This window comes from Acromyrmex echinatior, chromosome 8, assembly GCF_024713525.1.
Source record: "Acromyrmex echinatior isolate Ae372 chromosome 8, ASM2471352v2, whole genome shotgun sequence".
In the NCBI taxonomy this organism is placed as follows: Eukaryota; Metazoa; Arthropoda; class Insecta; order Hymenoptera; family Formicidae; genus Acromyrmex; species Acromyrmex echinatior.
Genome location: NC_141859.1, coordinates 2,294,087 through 2,310,941, shown reverse-complemented (window position 1 = coordinate 2,310,941; position 16,855 = coordinate 2,294,087). Strand labels below are relative to the sequence as shown.

Sequence of the window (16,855 nt, the reverse complement as noted above, 5' to 3'; positions counted from 1 at the left end):
CTGACATATGTAATTTATGTTAGGTTTGCATATTTACAATATAATAAAATATGAAATAATTTTATTATATATTTTATATCATATCAAATTATTACAAAATCATAAAAATACCCATCATTAAATAAATTTTATCAGGTATTACAATTATAATATAATATCGCAAAACATAAAAATAAATTTTTGTTACAAGAAAATGGTATACGTTCAGGATTGATAGAAAAAGTGAACAATTTTTCTTAATGAAAATATTGAGATATTTTATGTATATTATATAATACATATACATACTTTTATATATATTATATAATATAATATATAGAATAATATAATAGTAATATAATAGTAAGAAATTATGATTATAATATACATTATAAATTATATAAATGTAATATAGATATATGTAAATTTTTATTACAATGTATATATATATATACATATCTATATATTGTAATAAAATGATGTTATACAATATTAATTTCAAAGAATTAAAATTTGTATAAATTGTACCATGATAATTTTTTGTGAATTATGTAGTGGATGTTAAACACGAATAAAAGAAATCTATGAATTATCTTTCAAATCGAGTTAATTTGAAGAATTCAATTTAAAGAAGGAATAACTCCAAATTTAATATAATTTAAATTAATTTTTAATAAGATTTTAATTTGCAAAATTATTACGTTTAAATGGTACAATTTGGAAAGAAACATAATATATATTAAACATAATATATATTATTATAACAAATATTAAGATCTTTCAATATTTTCCACAAGAAAGGATTGGTTACTTTATTTGGATCTTAACAATACAATATAATTCCTAGCTTTATTCGAGATACATCATGAGAATGTTTTTTGGATATCCTAAGAAATCCAGAGAATATTCCCTAGAGGTTTGTTGTTTATACTTCAATAAATAATACTTCAATATTGAGATATATTAAAATATTATTTAAATACAATATACAATTTTTGTGATTAAATTATACTATAAATTATTGTGATTAAAAAATATGATTACATAACGCATGAATGCGAATGTTTGTCTTGCTGTTCGAGTAGGAATATCTTGGAGGTATTTCAGAAATTTTTAGTCGACAAACATTGTTGGTACAAATGCTGCATCTAATTTTGGCACCTCCGACGTGTACTTTGGTAGATTTAGGAGTGCATTAGCCTTTTGATATTTCATTATGTTCTGATGTTGATTTTTTGAACAACAAGCCCTTGGAAATGTCTCGTCCTTCGTCCATTGGGCGGTTGTCCATGAAAATTTCGGACGTAAATGTAGCTCGTGATTTTTTATCTATAACATGACGGCATAATATATTATGACGGCGTATTAATGAACACATCTCTTTCTGTATGTTGAATGAGAAAAGATGTAGTCTTTATGATTCATTCAGACAAACTTGCATAGCTACAGAACCGTATGTATAAAGAAAATTTATGCGACTGTGTAAATTCCTTACGCAAATCTGCATAACGATGGGTGTGGAACAATTGCGATGTATCATGTTTAGAAATGGCAGAAGCACTACGTGCGCAACAATAGGAACTGTTGCTGGGTTTGCTGACATGCACAGGAAAAACTTCCTCTTACAATTATACATACACGATGCAAACGTCGTCGATTTTCCTGGTTTCATGTCCAAACAACCTGAAAGAGAAAAAGCATTGCTCGAGATGCTTGAGATGAAAAAAGATGTGTCACACCGTAGTGTACACCGAATTAACATAGAAAAGAACAATATACCGAAATGTATATTAGCACCAAAACATTCTTTTAAGATTGCCTTTAATATATCTTTGTCATTCACAGGGCCCATTATCACGAGTATGTCGACTTCATTCAAAGCATCTTCAATTTTTTTTTTTATGGCATCCAATCTGCGAGAACGTGATCATTACATTAATTAATTTCAACGACGGCATTAATTATTTGTAAATCAAAAATCATGTTTTACAGTAGGTAGAGGAAATGCAATAGATTTTGATTGCACTCACTGACACGCGGAAATTCCAAAATCCGTAAGATTGTAACCATTCTCTTTTAATAAAGAGGTTAAAATTATTCTGTTGCTTTCGTAGATGCGTCCTAAAATGTTTTCTTCAAACCTGCTAATAGAAAGTACACCTATAGATAAAACTTTGATGACTAGAATTGAATCGATACCACATAATGTCAAAATGCCCAGTTCCGATGATCCGATACGTTTGAATCTTTTTATAATGTACTCATTATGCTTTATCAAATAGCCAGCGTTTCTTAAAAAAATGAACAAATTGTTTTATTACCATAAAATACAATGCGTGCTTTAAGAAACATATTAAATGATATCGAACTCCGTATACCTAATATTCTCGTTTATTTTTGGAGCGACCAAGACTTCAATTTCGTATTCCTTATCATCGATATTAAAATAATCATAATCGTCATTATTATCGTTACATTCGTCCAATATCTTAATATTCTTTGGTGTTACAACCGTATTTGCTCCTGCAATCGCACATAAAAGCAGTAATTAATTCTTCATTATAATCAAGCAAGTTTAATTTGCAGTTATAATTTTTACCTTTTGGTATGGGATCTCCACTTCTTACTCGCACGCAAGTGCCAGGTTCAATAGAAATTTCTACGAACTAGAAAAAAAGCGGCATCTTGTAAAGATCTAGTTTTGACGATTAAAATTTGTGTTTAATTTAATTGATGACTAATTCGGCAGAATTATTTTTTGAAAAATTTTTGTTCATACAATTTGCCTCTTATAATATCTAATATTTGCTTTCACACTTTAGACAACATAGAAAAATTAATAGTGCTACCTATACATTAACGAAATGGTGCGAGCCGTCATTCGTTTATTGGAATTTAGCGAGTCTTACCTTGGGATGTGCTTTTAACACTTTTCTTACATCCTTTCCGCTGGTCTCGTTACTGGCTAACATTGCGTATCCATGTTTAGCGGAAGTTCTACAAGACGGAAAGTCTATTGTACTAAATATATCCATGATTAATATTTTGTTGTAAGCGTCAATTGTGTTCACAGTTTGTATATTTATTTTAAAGTATTTCTTGTTACATATATCTTTTAGTATTCTTATTGCTTGGTCCACTGATATCATAATATTTTCCTCTGATTTTTTATACAATTTCGTTATCAGCATTTCTTTCTATAACGAGAATTAATTACGATCTGTGTGTACGCAGTTTCTAAGAAAATTTATTTTATTTCTTCGAGCGTAGAAGATGCTTTACCATTTCTTTTTCGGATTTAGTAAGATGCGAAGTCATCTCAGAATCATCAATGTCACTATTAGAAGACTTCTCAAAATTATCATTATTTTTGGAAGCAATTATTTCATATTCATCAGCCATACAATCTAATATATCCTTTATAAGCATTTCATATTTCTCGAACATTAACATTATATTTGGATAGAAATCACATGTAGTAATAATAAGTGTCTGGTGTCGTACTCCACATAATAATCTGAGAACATATATATATATATATATATATATATATATGTGTGTGTGTGTGTGTGTGTGTGTGTGTGTGTGTGTGTGTGTGTACATGTATATATATATATATATATATAGTGTATATAAATAGTTAATATTATATAAAAGCTACATATAATCTCGAAAATCACAAGATAAATGAAAACAGAATTTTACCGTTTGAATGTATGCTGTAGTTCTTTTGTTAGATCTGATATCAAGTCGTTTATCTCATTATCTTCATTAGAAATATCATTATCAATAATCTCATTAGTTATATCGCTCAACATCGAGAAAACAGTTATTTTGCCAGTTAAAATAATCAAATTAGTGACACTTTGATCGCATATGCAAATTAACTGTTTCTATATATAACATAAATTATATAATTATACATCGATCATATAGGTATACATATAAATGTGCGTGCATGCGAGAAAAATATTTAAAAAAATCTATTTGAAGAAGTTACCTTTATTTTTTCTTTATCATACTTCGAAATTGAGACAAAATCGAAAGCTATGTTGACCATATTGTCTTGTAGTGAAGAGATTTCATTCTTTAATAACTGAATATTGTGACTTTCTTGCTCTACTATAGTATAATAAAATTAAAAATAAAATTATTTGTAATGTATATTTTTAAGAATATTATTATTTGAATATTTTTAAGAAGTATAGTGTAAATCAATATTACATATAAAATTTATTTTTAATTATTAATAATTAAAGATATTCATACGTAAGACATATACAAAGTGAATCAGAGTCGTTGAACCAGCTTTTTACCTTATGAAAACATAATTGACTGCATACATTATAATTCAATTAGATATGAAGTCGATAATTTTCTCATAGTAAAAAATTAGTTCAACGACTCTGATTCACTCTGTGTATATTTATAATAGAATTATTTTTAATTTCTAAATATGTATATATATATATATATAATATAAAATATTTTGTTTTTATTATAATATCTACTTTTACTTAAACGTATATTATACATCTTGCAATATAAATATACATACTAGCAAAAACCATGGCCCAGTAATCAAACATTTCAACTTCTTTCAATTATTTTTTTTTGAATTATAATCGTATCTTTTATTATTCTCGTTTCCTATGTTGACGTCGACCTCGTTCGTTAGCTGATTTTACTTTGTCTCCGATAAAATGATCAAATTTCAAAAGTCATACGAAAGTGTTTATATTTCTCTCTTTTCAAAATATTTTAAGACTGCGACCTATGTCGATTTTGTTTTGAATATGTCGTGTAACAGATTTCTTTGTTCACGACTTTGACGACAATAATTCTATTGAGAGTAAATTTTGCAAAATGTACTTTCAGTAAGAAAAGCAAAAAGTCCATTACATATATCGACGTAATAAGTTACATTACATTATGTCGACAGAATTGCAACAGAAATTAAACAATGTTTGCAAAATGATAGATTATGGGTGTGGTCAACGCGATGCTACAGATACTTTAAAGCACTTTTTGATTGGTCAATTTGTAAAATTCTTTTTTCTAATTAGTCAACCAAACGCTTCAAAGCAAGTTTGTAGTGAAACTTTGACCACAGTTTATAAGTGGCGGAAAACAAACGCAGATTTGACGGCACATCTGCTGTTTCATAATCATCGAAATCATTTTATATATAATCTAATAGTAAAATGAAATGATTAAACTTCTTATTTAACTGGATACATGCAAAATAAATGTGTAAATGTATTAAATAAATTATGTAAATATAAAAAAGTGAAAGTTTTTTAAACACAATGTTACAATTATCTAATAGATAAAACTTTCGAAAGAATTATACATCATCGTTACTTTAATTTTCACATATGTCTTCTCAACATTAAAATTTTGAGATTTCGCGATGTAGCTCTTGTGCAGCGTGAAATAATTATCATTATTTTTCATTTGTGTGTGTGTGTGTGTGTGTGTGTGTGTGTGGATTATCATTAAAAAAAATTGAGATTTTCTGTTAAAAAGATTCGTTCCTTTTAACCTTTCAAGCGGATTATATAAATTTTCTTATTTGTACATATGAAAAATAGCGTAAAATTGATATTTCAATACATTTTACTTTCACATATCCTGAAAGTTGTATATTATATGTTTTAAAATAACTTTTTAAATTCAAATATTACTCCTGCATTATTCGATTAGCGAAATCGAGTGGAGATAAAAACGTTCGTTCCGAAGTTACATGCACAGTGTAAGAGGGTCTAAAATTTTGAGATTTGTAATTTGTATTGATTATATTTGTGTCAGTATTAAAATATGTCACTATTATTGTACTTTACATTAATAATTACAAAAAATAATTATTGTACAAATATATGTTGTTATTAAGAAGATTTTATCAAATGCTATATTTCTTTTTCTATATATAACATCGCATAATATAAAATAATGTTACGTTAAAAGAGAATCGTATACATTCATGATTGGCAGAGAATATATAAAAATTTTTCGGAAGCTCACTTTTTCTTAACGAAAAAAATGTTAAGATGACAGTATAATACATATAATATTATTATTATTACACTACTCTCTAAATTTGAATCAATGGATAATGATACCTAGAATGCCATTGGATAATTATAGTGACTATTCATTGATTCAAATTTAGAGTGTACTATTATACAATACATATATTATAATGTAATATTTAATATTTATAATATTATAATATATATATTGTATACATTAAATTACAATATACATATTATGATATTAACATAACTGCATAATATTGATTTCAAAGAATTAAATTAATTAATTCTCTTATAAATTAATTAATAAATCATTAATTTATATCATTTTGCAAATAGTGGAAATAAAATCAAGCAAAAAAAAAACAAGAAATCTATTCGCTCGTCAATTAGAAAAAGGGAAAACTTCAAATTAAAGACTAATTTGAGTTGGTCTTTAATAAAAACTTAATTCGCGAAATTGCTATAATTAAATTGCAAGATGACAGACTTTTGAAATCTTAAAACAAATTATTGATCTTTCGATAGTTTCGTTAAGAAAAAAATTTTCGTTGTATTTATCAGTGTGTAAAACAATATTAACAAAATAATCTTCAATTTCTTTTTGCGTAGTACCAATTGTGCGTAGTACCTCACGTATGAATGTTCTTTTTATACAAACGTGATTACTTCATTTAAAGCCGATTGTTCCACCTTTCGATAAATTTATGCATTAGATAAATAGTAAGATTATTCAATCACAATAGCGAATCTAACAATTTATCTACGCGTAAAATTTCACCGAAAGGTGAAACAACCGGCCTTTAGATCTTATAATTCGGACATAATTGAAGCGTAATATAATTAAATCATTATAATTATAATTCAATAATATAGTTAAATGCAAATATATGCAAACGTTTGTCTTGCTGATCAATCGAGAACAATTTGGAGATTTTTCAGTTGCCCATAAATATCGCCGTTAAAAATGCTGAGTCCGCGTCTAACTTTGGCACTTCTGGCGTATGTCTCGGTAGCATTAGAAGCGCGTTACTGAATTGATATTTCGTCATGTGTTGATGTTCAACATTTATGGAGTGAGCACTTGGATATAAATCTACCGTCTTCTCCGACCACTCTAAGGATGTCCACGTAAATTTTGGACGCTGGTGCAGGTCGTGAGAGGTTTTTATCTGTAACGTTACGATAATAATTAATATATCAATACGTATATGTATATCTTCATGAAGGATGTAAGAAGACATATTACGCGAGTCGCTATCTTCAAGATATTATTGTCTGAATTGTCCTGTAGTATGTCCAATAATGGCAGAAGCAATATATGCGTGATAATGGGTACAGTCGCTGGGTTTGCCGACATACACAGGAAGAATTTTCTCTTCTCATTGAACATACATGTTGCAAATGTTGTCGATTTCCCCGGTTTTATATTCACGCCACCTGAGTCAGAAAAAAACATGCAAAAAGACGTGTCACTCAGCGTATTACACCGACGATTACAAGAAAAAAAATATACCGAAATGTATATTAGCGTCGAAACATGTCTTTAAGGTACACTTCAATGTATCTTTATCATTCGTACGGCCTATTATCACAAGTAAGTCAACTTTCTCCAAAGCGTCCTTGATTCTGTATTGCATAACATTTGGCCTGCGAGAATATGATCATCAAATTAAAAACGGCGACGACATTACTTATTTATCAAATTAAGTCTTACTGTGGTTAGAAGAATCGTAATAAATTTTTGTTGCACTTACTCATAAGCCGAAATTCCAAAGTCCATAAGATTATAACCGTTCTTCTTCAATAATGAGGACACAATTATCTTGTTGCAGTCGTAGATGCGTCCTAAAGTTGAAGTGTTTCCAGGTCTTAATACATCATAACCAATACATAGCAGACCCACAGATGGAAGTTTAATGACTGTAATTGAATCGATGTCACATAATGTCAAAATGCCCAGATCCGCTGTTTTAATACGACTATATGAGTATTTAATAAGCTCGTTGGACTTTATTTCGCAGCCAGCTTTTCTTTAAAAACAAAGAAATTATTTTTTGTAATAATAGAATAAAGCGTTTTTTAAAAAATATTAAACGATATTGGAATATCTTTATATACTTAATATTTTCACCCTCTTTTGGAGCGACTAAAACCATAATTTCGTATTCCATGTTGTCGATATTAAAATAATTTATATTATCGTCTTCATCTATTATCTTTGTATTTACAGACTTTACAACCGCCGTTGCTCCTGTAATCACGAATAAAAACAACAATTAATCCACTATAGGTACACGAATGTAATATTCAATTATAATTGATTTTACCATCGGGTATAGGATCTCCACTTCTTACTCGTATGCAAATGCCAGGTACGATAGAAATCTTTTTAATTAACTAGAAAAGAAGCAGTGTTTTGTGAAGATTTGACTTTAACAATTAAATTGCGATCAACTTATCCAACATCTGACTTAATTAAAAATTGTTTTCTGCAAAATTTGTGACCGTACAATTCGTCAACCGTGATTCTTAATATTCCCTTCCACATTTTATATCTATTTCTACCAATGTAGATTAATTTTAATCTCAGTTTAATATTTATCTTTTTTTAGTTTTTAGAACTAATAAAAGATAAAAAGTAAGTTAAATTAAAATTAAATTAATCTACATTGATAAAAACAAGTATTAGAGATAATGAAAGAAACATACCATATATCCTAGCAAAATCGTGCGAACCGTTACTTATTAATAAGAGTTTATTCTTACCATGAGATTTGCTTTCAACACCTTTCTGACACCTTTCCCATCACTGGCCAACACCGCGTATCCATGTTTAGTGGAAACACAACAACGCGGCACATTTACAGAAGAATATATGTCTTTGGCTATTACTCTACCATAGGCATCATTCGTCCGTACGGTTTCTGAATATATTTTATGATATTTATATATTATTGTTTTCATTATATTTTGTGCGTCTTCTAGTGATACCACTTTGCTTTCCTCTTGTTTCTTACAAAAGTAATCCATCGATAACTGTGTTTTTAACTGTAAAGAGAGTTACAATTCGGGTGTATGCACTCTGGTGGAAATTTGCTTTATTGTTTCGAGTGAGAAAGATATTTTATCATACCGGTTGTTCTTCGAAGGAGACCTCCATAGGCATCTTATCAAAATCATGTATATCATTAGTATTATCATTAGTCTTATCATTACTCGTAGATGGTTTAGAATTATCATTATAAAATGAATCAAAATCATTAATATTATTGTCAAATTGCTCATCATCATTACAATCATTATTGTCAAATTCGTTGGCAGAATTATTACCATTATTATCATTATTATCATCATTATTATTATCATTGTTATTATTAAATGGCTCAACACAACTGTCAACACACTCTTCCTCCTTTACATAAAAAATCTCTTCATCTGGACTGTTAATCAAGCATAATATATCCAATATCCTGTTTCCAAATGCTTCCAAACTTGCCTGCGCGTTTCTATAGGGCCCACACATATTAATAATAAGACTCCTGTTTAGTATTCCACATATCGGCCTGAAAATACGTTACAAATAAAAGCTGTAATCTCGAAAATTGCAATATAAATAAAAATAAAATTTTACCGAATAATGAAACATTCTAGTCCTTCTGTTAAGCTTGTTATCAACGTGTTTATGTCAATACGAACATTCTTATTGATAACTTCTTCAATTGCGTCATGTATAATATCATTCAAGGTATCGCCAATTAATAAGATGGTACTGCCACTGTACTTATTGCTCAGAAAAATTAAATCTTCCTGTATAAAACATAATTAAACAAATTTATATATATATAAACTTATATGCGTACGTGCGAAAAAAATATTTAAAAAGTTATTTGTAGAAGTTACCTTTATTTTTTTTTTATCACATTTCGCAAGTTGTATGACATTCACGTTTCCTGCTAAATTGTTTGTAATATACTTTGTTAATACAGTGGCTTCATTTAGTCCGTCTTTAATTTGTCCACTTGCTAATTGAGTATCACAATCCCGTCGTACTACATAAATATAATCAGAATAAAATTATTAGAATATATCTTTTTAAAAAGTATACAATTCAAATCAATATTACACAAAATTACTATAATAATCGAAGATACGCGTACATAAAACAGTATATATGTGTGTGTGTGTGTGTGTGTGTGTGTGTGTGTAAAATTATTTTTAATTTTTAAACATATTGCTTTTATACCTGATAGTTTTAAAGAAATCGTAACTATATATATATATACATATATATATAATAGTTATAAAATATTTTATTTTAGATTTTATTAATATTTATTCTTAATCATATGACATCTTATAAAATAAATATACATACCAGCTAAAATGGTGAAATTTAGAGTCATTTTGATTACTTTAGTTCTTCGTTAAACTCGTAATTGTGAATTTTTATCCTTCTCGTCTCCTCATTTAATCTCAACCACTTCTATCGTTAGCTCACTTTACTCTGTCTAATCAAATTTCAAAACCTGTACGAAAATGTTTATATTTCTTTCTTTTTTCAAAATATGTAAACAGGACGCTGTAACCTGTGTCAATTTCGTTTCGAACACGTATCATGCGGCAAATCTCTAACTTATGACTTTGACAAGTAATTCTGTTGAGATCAGATTTTATGAAATATTATAAGTCTTAAAAAAAAATAACAATAATAAGGTTTACCACAATATAAATTATATTGACAGAATCGTAAAAAAAATCGAACAAAATTTGCTAACGACAGATAATCGAAATTTATTTTTCGTAGTCATTTAAATTGTTTCTATTATTTATTATAATCTAATCATAAAATAAAATAATTAAATACATGAATAAATAAATAAGAATAAATAATAGAAGTTTTTTTTAATAAGAATAAATAATAAAAGTTTTTTTAAATTTAATAATTATTTATCAAAATTTATGTATTATACATGATTATGTGCACACGTAATTATATATGATATATAAATTTTTATACTTGTGCATATGTATGAATTTGAATTTTGCGAAATTTCTTTCTGTTATGACAATTATATTCAATCTATTCACGCAAGAAAAAATCCAAAGTTTCTTGGCCAATCTGAAGTAAAAAACATTCAATAATTTTAAAATATTTATTTAAATCATATTTTATGCTTCAAAATATCGATTAGTACATTTTCCTACAGCGAAATAATATTAACAAATACAAATACTCCATAGAATAATAAACAAGTTGCAATTTTATCTCGGAATAAGATAAGACTACTTTAATTTATGTACATGTATGTATACGTGCATTAAATTAGTTTCAAACTAGAAACAAGTTTGTGCGGAAAGTTGGAAACTTATGTAAATCTATTTTTTTTTTAATAATACGTAATTCCAAGTAATTGAAATCGATTATTTCATCAATAATATTTAATAATTATTTTTGTCATATTAATATTGATATTTCTTAATCATTATACATATTTTAAAAAGTGACCATACGATTCGTCAAAATTCTTTTCAGGATTTTGATTTTAAGTCAATATAAAATTTTATGTCATATTCATTCTTTACAAAGAAATTATCGAATAAGGTGCATTGAAATTAATAAGCGATACATATATAAGATATCTCTATTACAATATACATTATAATGTATATATAATATTTATATATATATAATATTATATATATGTATATTTATATATATATATATATATATATATATATATATATATATACATTGTGATACTAATATTATTAAATAATATTAATTCAAAGAATTATAGTTTATATAAGTTATATCATACAATGATTTTTTCCGAATTATATAATGAAAATAAAACCGGATTAAAAAAAATCTATAAATTATACTTACTTTTTAATTTAAAAAACAGAATAATTTCAAATTCAAGTGATTTAAGTTGATCTTTAATAAGAATTTAGTTGGCGAGATTGCTATTATTAAATTGGACTGGTACAAAAAAGTTGGCGAGATAAACGTTATCTTATTAAGAGATTTCCTTCGTATCAGTGAATAACACATTTTCAATTTTGTTTATGCCAATCATGAGCAATATCTTGCACACACATTCTTTTTACACAAAAGCGATTATATACTTTAGTTAGATCTTACTCAATTCTTATCCTATATATAATAGTACATAATCCAATAAATCTCCAATATTTAATATTTCGCCAATAAATTGCTAATAAAGTAGTATAATTGAGATAGCTGATAAAAAATTTTTCATACTTGAATATAAATTTTTATAATTATATGTGTTTATAAATATTTATACATATTGTATAATGTATACAAAATTTTTATACATGGGAATATAACTTATACACGGGAACATAATTTAAATGTATATAATTATGTCATTATAATTATAATTTGTTAATATAATTAAATATAATATAAGTAAGTACAATGTAATATAATTAAATACGCAAACGTATGCGAATGTCTTGTTGATCGATCACCCAATAAATGAAAATGGATTAAAATGGATTGAAATTTTTTTCTATCCGAATGCGTATTTTAAATAACAAATATTTTTTTTTTTGGATTTAATTGGATTCAATTAGATTTAATTGCATGCAATTGAATTGAAAAATTGCATTTCAAAATTTGCTATTCAAAATTCAGTATTCACAATGCACAGAAAAAACTAATATTATTTTTAGATTGAAAGGCATAGAGATATGCTCCATGCACAATTCCTATAAATGAATAAAAATGCATTTAGGATTAAAAAGGATTCATTTTAATACTCGTGAATCAATATTTCTGAAAATCTGAATCCATTTCAATTCATTTCAATCCATTCTCGTTTGCAGGGCAGGGAATACATGGAGATATTTCAGCGATGATTATTTTCAATCGTTGAAAAACAATATTCCTGATACGAATGCTGCGTCTAACTTCGGTACCTGCCGCGTGCGCGGCGGCAACATTAAAAGTGCATTAGCCTTTTGATATTTTATTATATCCTGATGTTGATTTTTTAAGCAATAAGCTCTTGGAAACATCTCCTCCTCTGTCCATCGTATAGTTGTCCATGAAAATTTCGGACGCAAATGCAACTCGTGATTATTCATCTGTAAATTTACAGTATCGTATTAATAAATACATCTCTTGCTATATGTGTGATGAGAGAAGATGAGTCTTACGCAAATCTGCAGAATGATAGGCTGTTTGAAGAAATTGCCACACATCGTGTTTAGAAGTGGTAGAAGCACTATATGCGCGACAATGGGAACTGTTGTCGGATTTGCCGACATGCATAGGAAAAACTTTTTCTTATTATTATACGTGCACGAGGCAAACGTTGTCGATTTCCCTGGTTTCATGTTCAAGAGACCTAAAAGAGAAAGAACAATGCTTGAGTAAAGGGATGTGTTACACCATAATATATTATACTGACGATTAATATATAAGAAGGAAGGATATACCGAAATGTATTATAGCATTAAAATATTCTTTTAAAATTGATTTTAATATATCTTTGTCGTTTGAATGGCCCATTATCACAAGTACATCTACTTTGTTCAAAGCGTCTTCGATTTTTTTTGTTATAGCGTTCAATCTGGAAGAACATGATCGTTAAATTAAGATCTACGATGATGTTAATTATTTGTAAATCAAATCGTGTATTACAGTAGTTAGAGGAAATACAATGAATTTTAAATGCACTCACTTGTAAGCAGAAATTCCGAAGTCGACGGGATCATATCCATTCTTTTTTAATAATGAGGTCAGAGTTACTCTATTGCTTTCATAGATGTATCCTAAAGTTAAATTTTCAGATTCTTTCAATTCGTTATTGATAGATAGCAGACCTACAAGTGGAAGTTCAGTGACTGGAATTATATCGAGGCTACATAATGTCAAAATACCCAATTCCGCTGGTCCGAGATATGTGAACTTTTTTATAATGAGTTGGGAATACTGTATTTCGTCTCCAACGTTTCTTTAACAATAAACAAATTGTGATAATAGAACAAATCAGGTTTTAAATGACATCGAACTGTTTTCATTGTATACCTGATGTTCTTGTTTATTTCTGGGGCAACCAAGACCTCAATTTCGTATTCCTTGTTGATATTAAAATAATCGTCATCGTTGCATTCATCCAATATCTTTATATTCTCTGGCGTTACAACCGTATTTGCTCCTGCAATCGCGCATAAAAGCAGTAATGAATCCTTTACTATAATCAAACAAGCTTAATTTACAATTGTAATTATTTTTACCATTGGGTATGGGATCTCCACTTCTTACACGCATGCAGGTGCCAGGTACAACAGAAATTTTATCACACTGGAAAAAAGATATTTTGTAAAAATCTAGCTTCATTGCTTAAACTCTGACTAATTTAATTAATTACTAATTTAATAGATAGAATTATCATTTGCAAAATTTCCACATAATTCACTTCTCATCATTTCTAATTCATTTTTTACTCTTCAGACAACGTAGAAAAATTAATAATCCCATCCACATGCTACAAACGAAATCATGCTAACCATGCATTAAACAGATTTTGGCTGTTCTTACCGTGGTATGTGCTTTCAACACTTTTCTTACACCCTTCCCATCGCTGGCCAACATCGCGTATCCACGTTTAGTGGAAGTCTTACAAGGCGGCACGTTTATGGGGGAAAATATATTTTTAGCCGTTATTCTGCCATAGGCGTCATTCGTTTTCATGATTTTTTCTCTTATATAGTTATTATTATGTATCGTATTCTGTATTATATGTATTGCTTTTTCCACCGATATTATAACACTTTGCTCTTGTTTCTTGTAAATTCTCTTTTCCTGTAAAGAGAATCAATTACGATTCGCGTAACGCAGCCTCGCGAAAATTTATTTTATTGTTCGCGAATGTGGAAGATATTTTACCATTTCTTGTTTGGAAGTATTATATAAAGTCGAGTTATCATAATTGTCATCACTATCATTATTATAACTCATCTCATTAGAACTACACTCATTACAACTACACTCATTACAACTACACTCATTAAAATTATCACGATTCGTTTCAGATTCGTTAAGTATTAAATACGTAAGCATTTTTTTTATCACTTGATGATTTTTCTTCAAACTTGTCATTGCGGTTATAGAGGAGCCGCACATATTGATGATAAATGTTTGCTTCAGTATACCACATATAAATCTAAGAACATATTGATACTGTAAAAAATTGTAGTATTAAAAAAATTGCAAAATAATTGGAAATTTTACCGATTAAATAAATGCGTTAGTTCCTTCGTTAGCTTTGATATCCATATGTTTATATTTTCTGAGATATTTTTATCGATAACTTCTTCAATCGCCTTATATACAACATCACTCAATGACAAGAAAGCTGTAGTATTGCCCATTAAAATAATAATATCATCTTCATTTTTATCGCATGAAGAAATTAATTGCTTCTATATATATAAAACATAAATTATACAAATTTATATGTTTATGATGCATGCGAAAAAGGTACTTAAAAATTTATCTATAAAAATTACCTTTATTTTTTGTTTATTACACTTCGAAATTTTGATAATAGAATGCAGTTCTCCTATACACTTAATGTTGTCTTTTAGTGAAGGAATTTGAGAATTTAATGAGTCATCTTTTTCCACTATAAGCACACACAATTAGAATAAAATTATTATAATATTTTTAATTATTATAATATTTTAATTATTATAATATTTTTAAGAGATGTACGATGTCAATTAATATTACAAAAAATTATTAATAGTCAAAGATACTCGAAGATAAGATGTGTGTATGTGTGTGTTTGCGTGCGCATAATTATTTTTTATTTTGAAATATGTATGCAATAAAATATTTTGTTTTGGATTTTATTAATATTTATTTTTAAACGTATAATGTATGTCTTGTAAAAATATACATACGAAATAAAATCTTGACTAGAGCCATTTCAGCTTCTTTCAATTACTTCTTCGTGAATTTTATAACTTTTATTATTCTCGCCTTCTATATATGTCAACCTCGTTCGCTAGCTAATGTTACTTTGTCTATAAAGTAGTTGAATTTCAAAAGTCGTACAAAGGTGTTTATATTTTTATTATATGTCTTTTTTCAAAATATTTCTAACTTAAGACTGCGGCCTGTGTCGAATTTGTTTTGAACGCGTATCGCGCGGTAAATCTTTTCACTCACATTAAATTAATTCTATTAAAAATAAATTTTACAAAATATAAGTTCTTTTAATAAAGGAAGAAGCAAGGTCCATTAAATTATATCGGCAGAATTGTAACAGAAATTGAATAATATTTGCATCACGACAGATTAGATAGTGCCAAAAACGAAACATAGACCAAATAAACGGCATATTTGCCATCACGCATAAAGAAATCGACTTTAAAATCAAAGAGTTTGTTACTATCAAAAACAATTCAATCGAGTTAGTTTTGAGAAAAGTTCGTTTAAGTATATTTTGTGTATTAAAATATCGATCAATATATCAAATATTTTTCGTTTCTATCAGAATGATATTAAAAGAATGAAGTATTTCGTGAAATAATAAATAAGTTTTTCGTTTTTATCAGAGTGATATTAAAAGATTAAAGTATCGTGAAATAATAAATTAGTTGTAGATTTATCTCGCGGATAAGTTATTATGCTTTAATTTATGTACATAATTTAACCAATAATATATTGAAGCGTATGGAAAACATTCTATAGTTTCTACAGTTTCTTTTAATTAATTTTTTTCATTATAAATTGCTATTTTTTGGCCGTATCATCAATTTAGAGACATTCTTTCAATAAATCATTAATATTTTTC

The 16,855-nt window shown here is 27.5% G+C and overlaps 3 protein-coding genes across 5 annotated transcripts; all 3 read right to left on the bottom strand.

The window, feature by feature from the left end:
- Positions 1-143: 143 nt before the first annotated feature.
- On the bottom strand, positions 144-7,004 carry LOC105153898 (gephyrin-like). Of its 2 annotated transcripts, none has more exons than XM_011069034.2 (11): positions 6,913-7,004; positions 3,980-4,101; positions 3,685-3,872; positions 3,262-3,496; positions 2,889-3,176; positions 2,579-2,645; positions 2,358-2,502; positions 2,010-2,270; positions 1,759-1,892; positions 1,475-1,662; positions 144-1,308 (listed from the first exon to the last, which is right to left on the bottom strand). In XM_011069034.2, the coding sequence occupies exons 2-11, from the start codon at positions 4,037-4,039 to the stop codon at positions 1,093-1,095; spliced, it is 1,782 nt and encodes a 593-aa protein (XP_011067336.2). In that variant the 5' UTR covers positions 4,040-4,101; positions 6,913-7,004; the 3' UTR covers positions 144-1,092. The 2 variants fall into 2 exon arrangements, with proteins under 2 accessions (XP_011067336.2, XP_087264649.1); XM_087408523.1 differs by lacking the exon at positions 6,913-7,004 and adding an exon at positions 4,538-5,625.
- Positions 5,759-11,680, bottom strand: LOC105153899 (gephyrin-like). Its single transcript, XM_087408519.1, has 11 exons — positions 10,393-11,680; positions 9,918-10,066; positions 9,649-9,824; positions 9,151-9,580; positions 8,784-9,065; positions 8,345-8,414; positions 8,136-8,268; positions 7,772-8,047; positions 7,531-7,664; positions 7,264-7,454; positions 5,759-7,186 (listed from the first exon to the last, which is right to left on the bottom strand). Exons 1-11 carry the CDS (start codon positions 10,418-10,420, stop codon positions 6,953-6,955), a joined length of 2,103 nt encoding a protein of 700 aa, XP_087264645.1. The 5' UTR covers positions 10,421-11,680; the 3' UTR covers positions 5,759-6,952.
- A 252-nt stretch (positions 11,681-11,932) lies between these two features.
- Positions 11,933-16,832, bottom strand: LOC105153896 (gephyrin). Of its 2 annotated transcripts, XM_087408396.1 has the most exons (12): positions 15,960-16,832; positions 15,564-15,679; positions 15,286-15,476; positions 14,941-15,217; positions 14,593-14,856; positions 14,289-14,355; positions 14,080-14,209; positions 13,932-14,005; positions 13,733-13,874; positions 13,488-13,621; positions 13,206-13,396; positions 11,933-13,133 (listed from the first exon to the last, which is right to left on the bottom strand). In XM_087408396.1, the coding sequence occupies exons 1-12, from the start codon at positions 15,982-15,984 to the stop codon at positions 12,912-12,914; spliced, it is 1,833 nt and encodes a 610-aa protein (XP_087264522.1). In that variant the 5' UTR covers positions 15,985-16,832; the 3' UTR covers positions 11,933-12,911. The 2 variants fall into 2 exon arrangements, with proteins under 2 accessions (XP_087264522.1, XP_011067333.2); XM_011069031.2 differs by having other exon boundaries at positions 11,936-13,133; positions 13,733-14,005.
- Between the last annotated feature and the right edge of the window lie 23 nt (positions 16,833-16,855).

Coding starts and splice junctions, on each gene's coding strand:
- LOC105153898 (XM_087408523.1), bottom strand. CDS start 4,568: ATGTTTGATTACTGGGCCATGGTTTTTGCTA. Junction 2,503..2,578: donor TGGAGATCCCATACCAAAAG/GTAAAAATTATA, acceptor GTGCGATTGCAG/GAGCAAATACGGTTGTAACA. Junction 1,309..1,474: donor CCATCGTTATGCAGATTTGC/GTAAGGAATTTA, acceptor GTCATGTTATAG/ATAAAAAATCACGAGCTACA.
- LOC105153899 (XM_087408519.1), bottom strand. CDS start 10,420: ATGACTCTAAATTTCACCATTTTAGCTG. Junction 7,665..7,771: donor TTTGGAATTTCGGCTTATGA/GTAAGTGCAACA, acceptor ATATTCTCGCAG/GCCAAATGTTATGCAATACA. Junction 7,187..7,263: donor TCTTGAAGATAGCGACTCGC/GTAATATGTCTT, acceptor GTAACGTTACAG/ATAAAAACCTCTCACGACCT.
- LOC105153896 (XM_011069031.2), bottom strand. CDS start 15,984: ATGGCTCTAGTCAAGATTTTATTTC. Junction 13,622..13,732: donor TTCGGAATTTCTGCTTACAA/GTGAGTGCATTT, acceptor ATGTTCTTCCAG/ATTGAACGCTATAACAAAAA. Junction 13,397..13,487: donor TAATGCTATAATACATTTCG/GTATATCCTTCC, acceptor TTTCTCTTTTAG/GTCTCTTGAACATGAAACCA.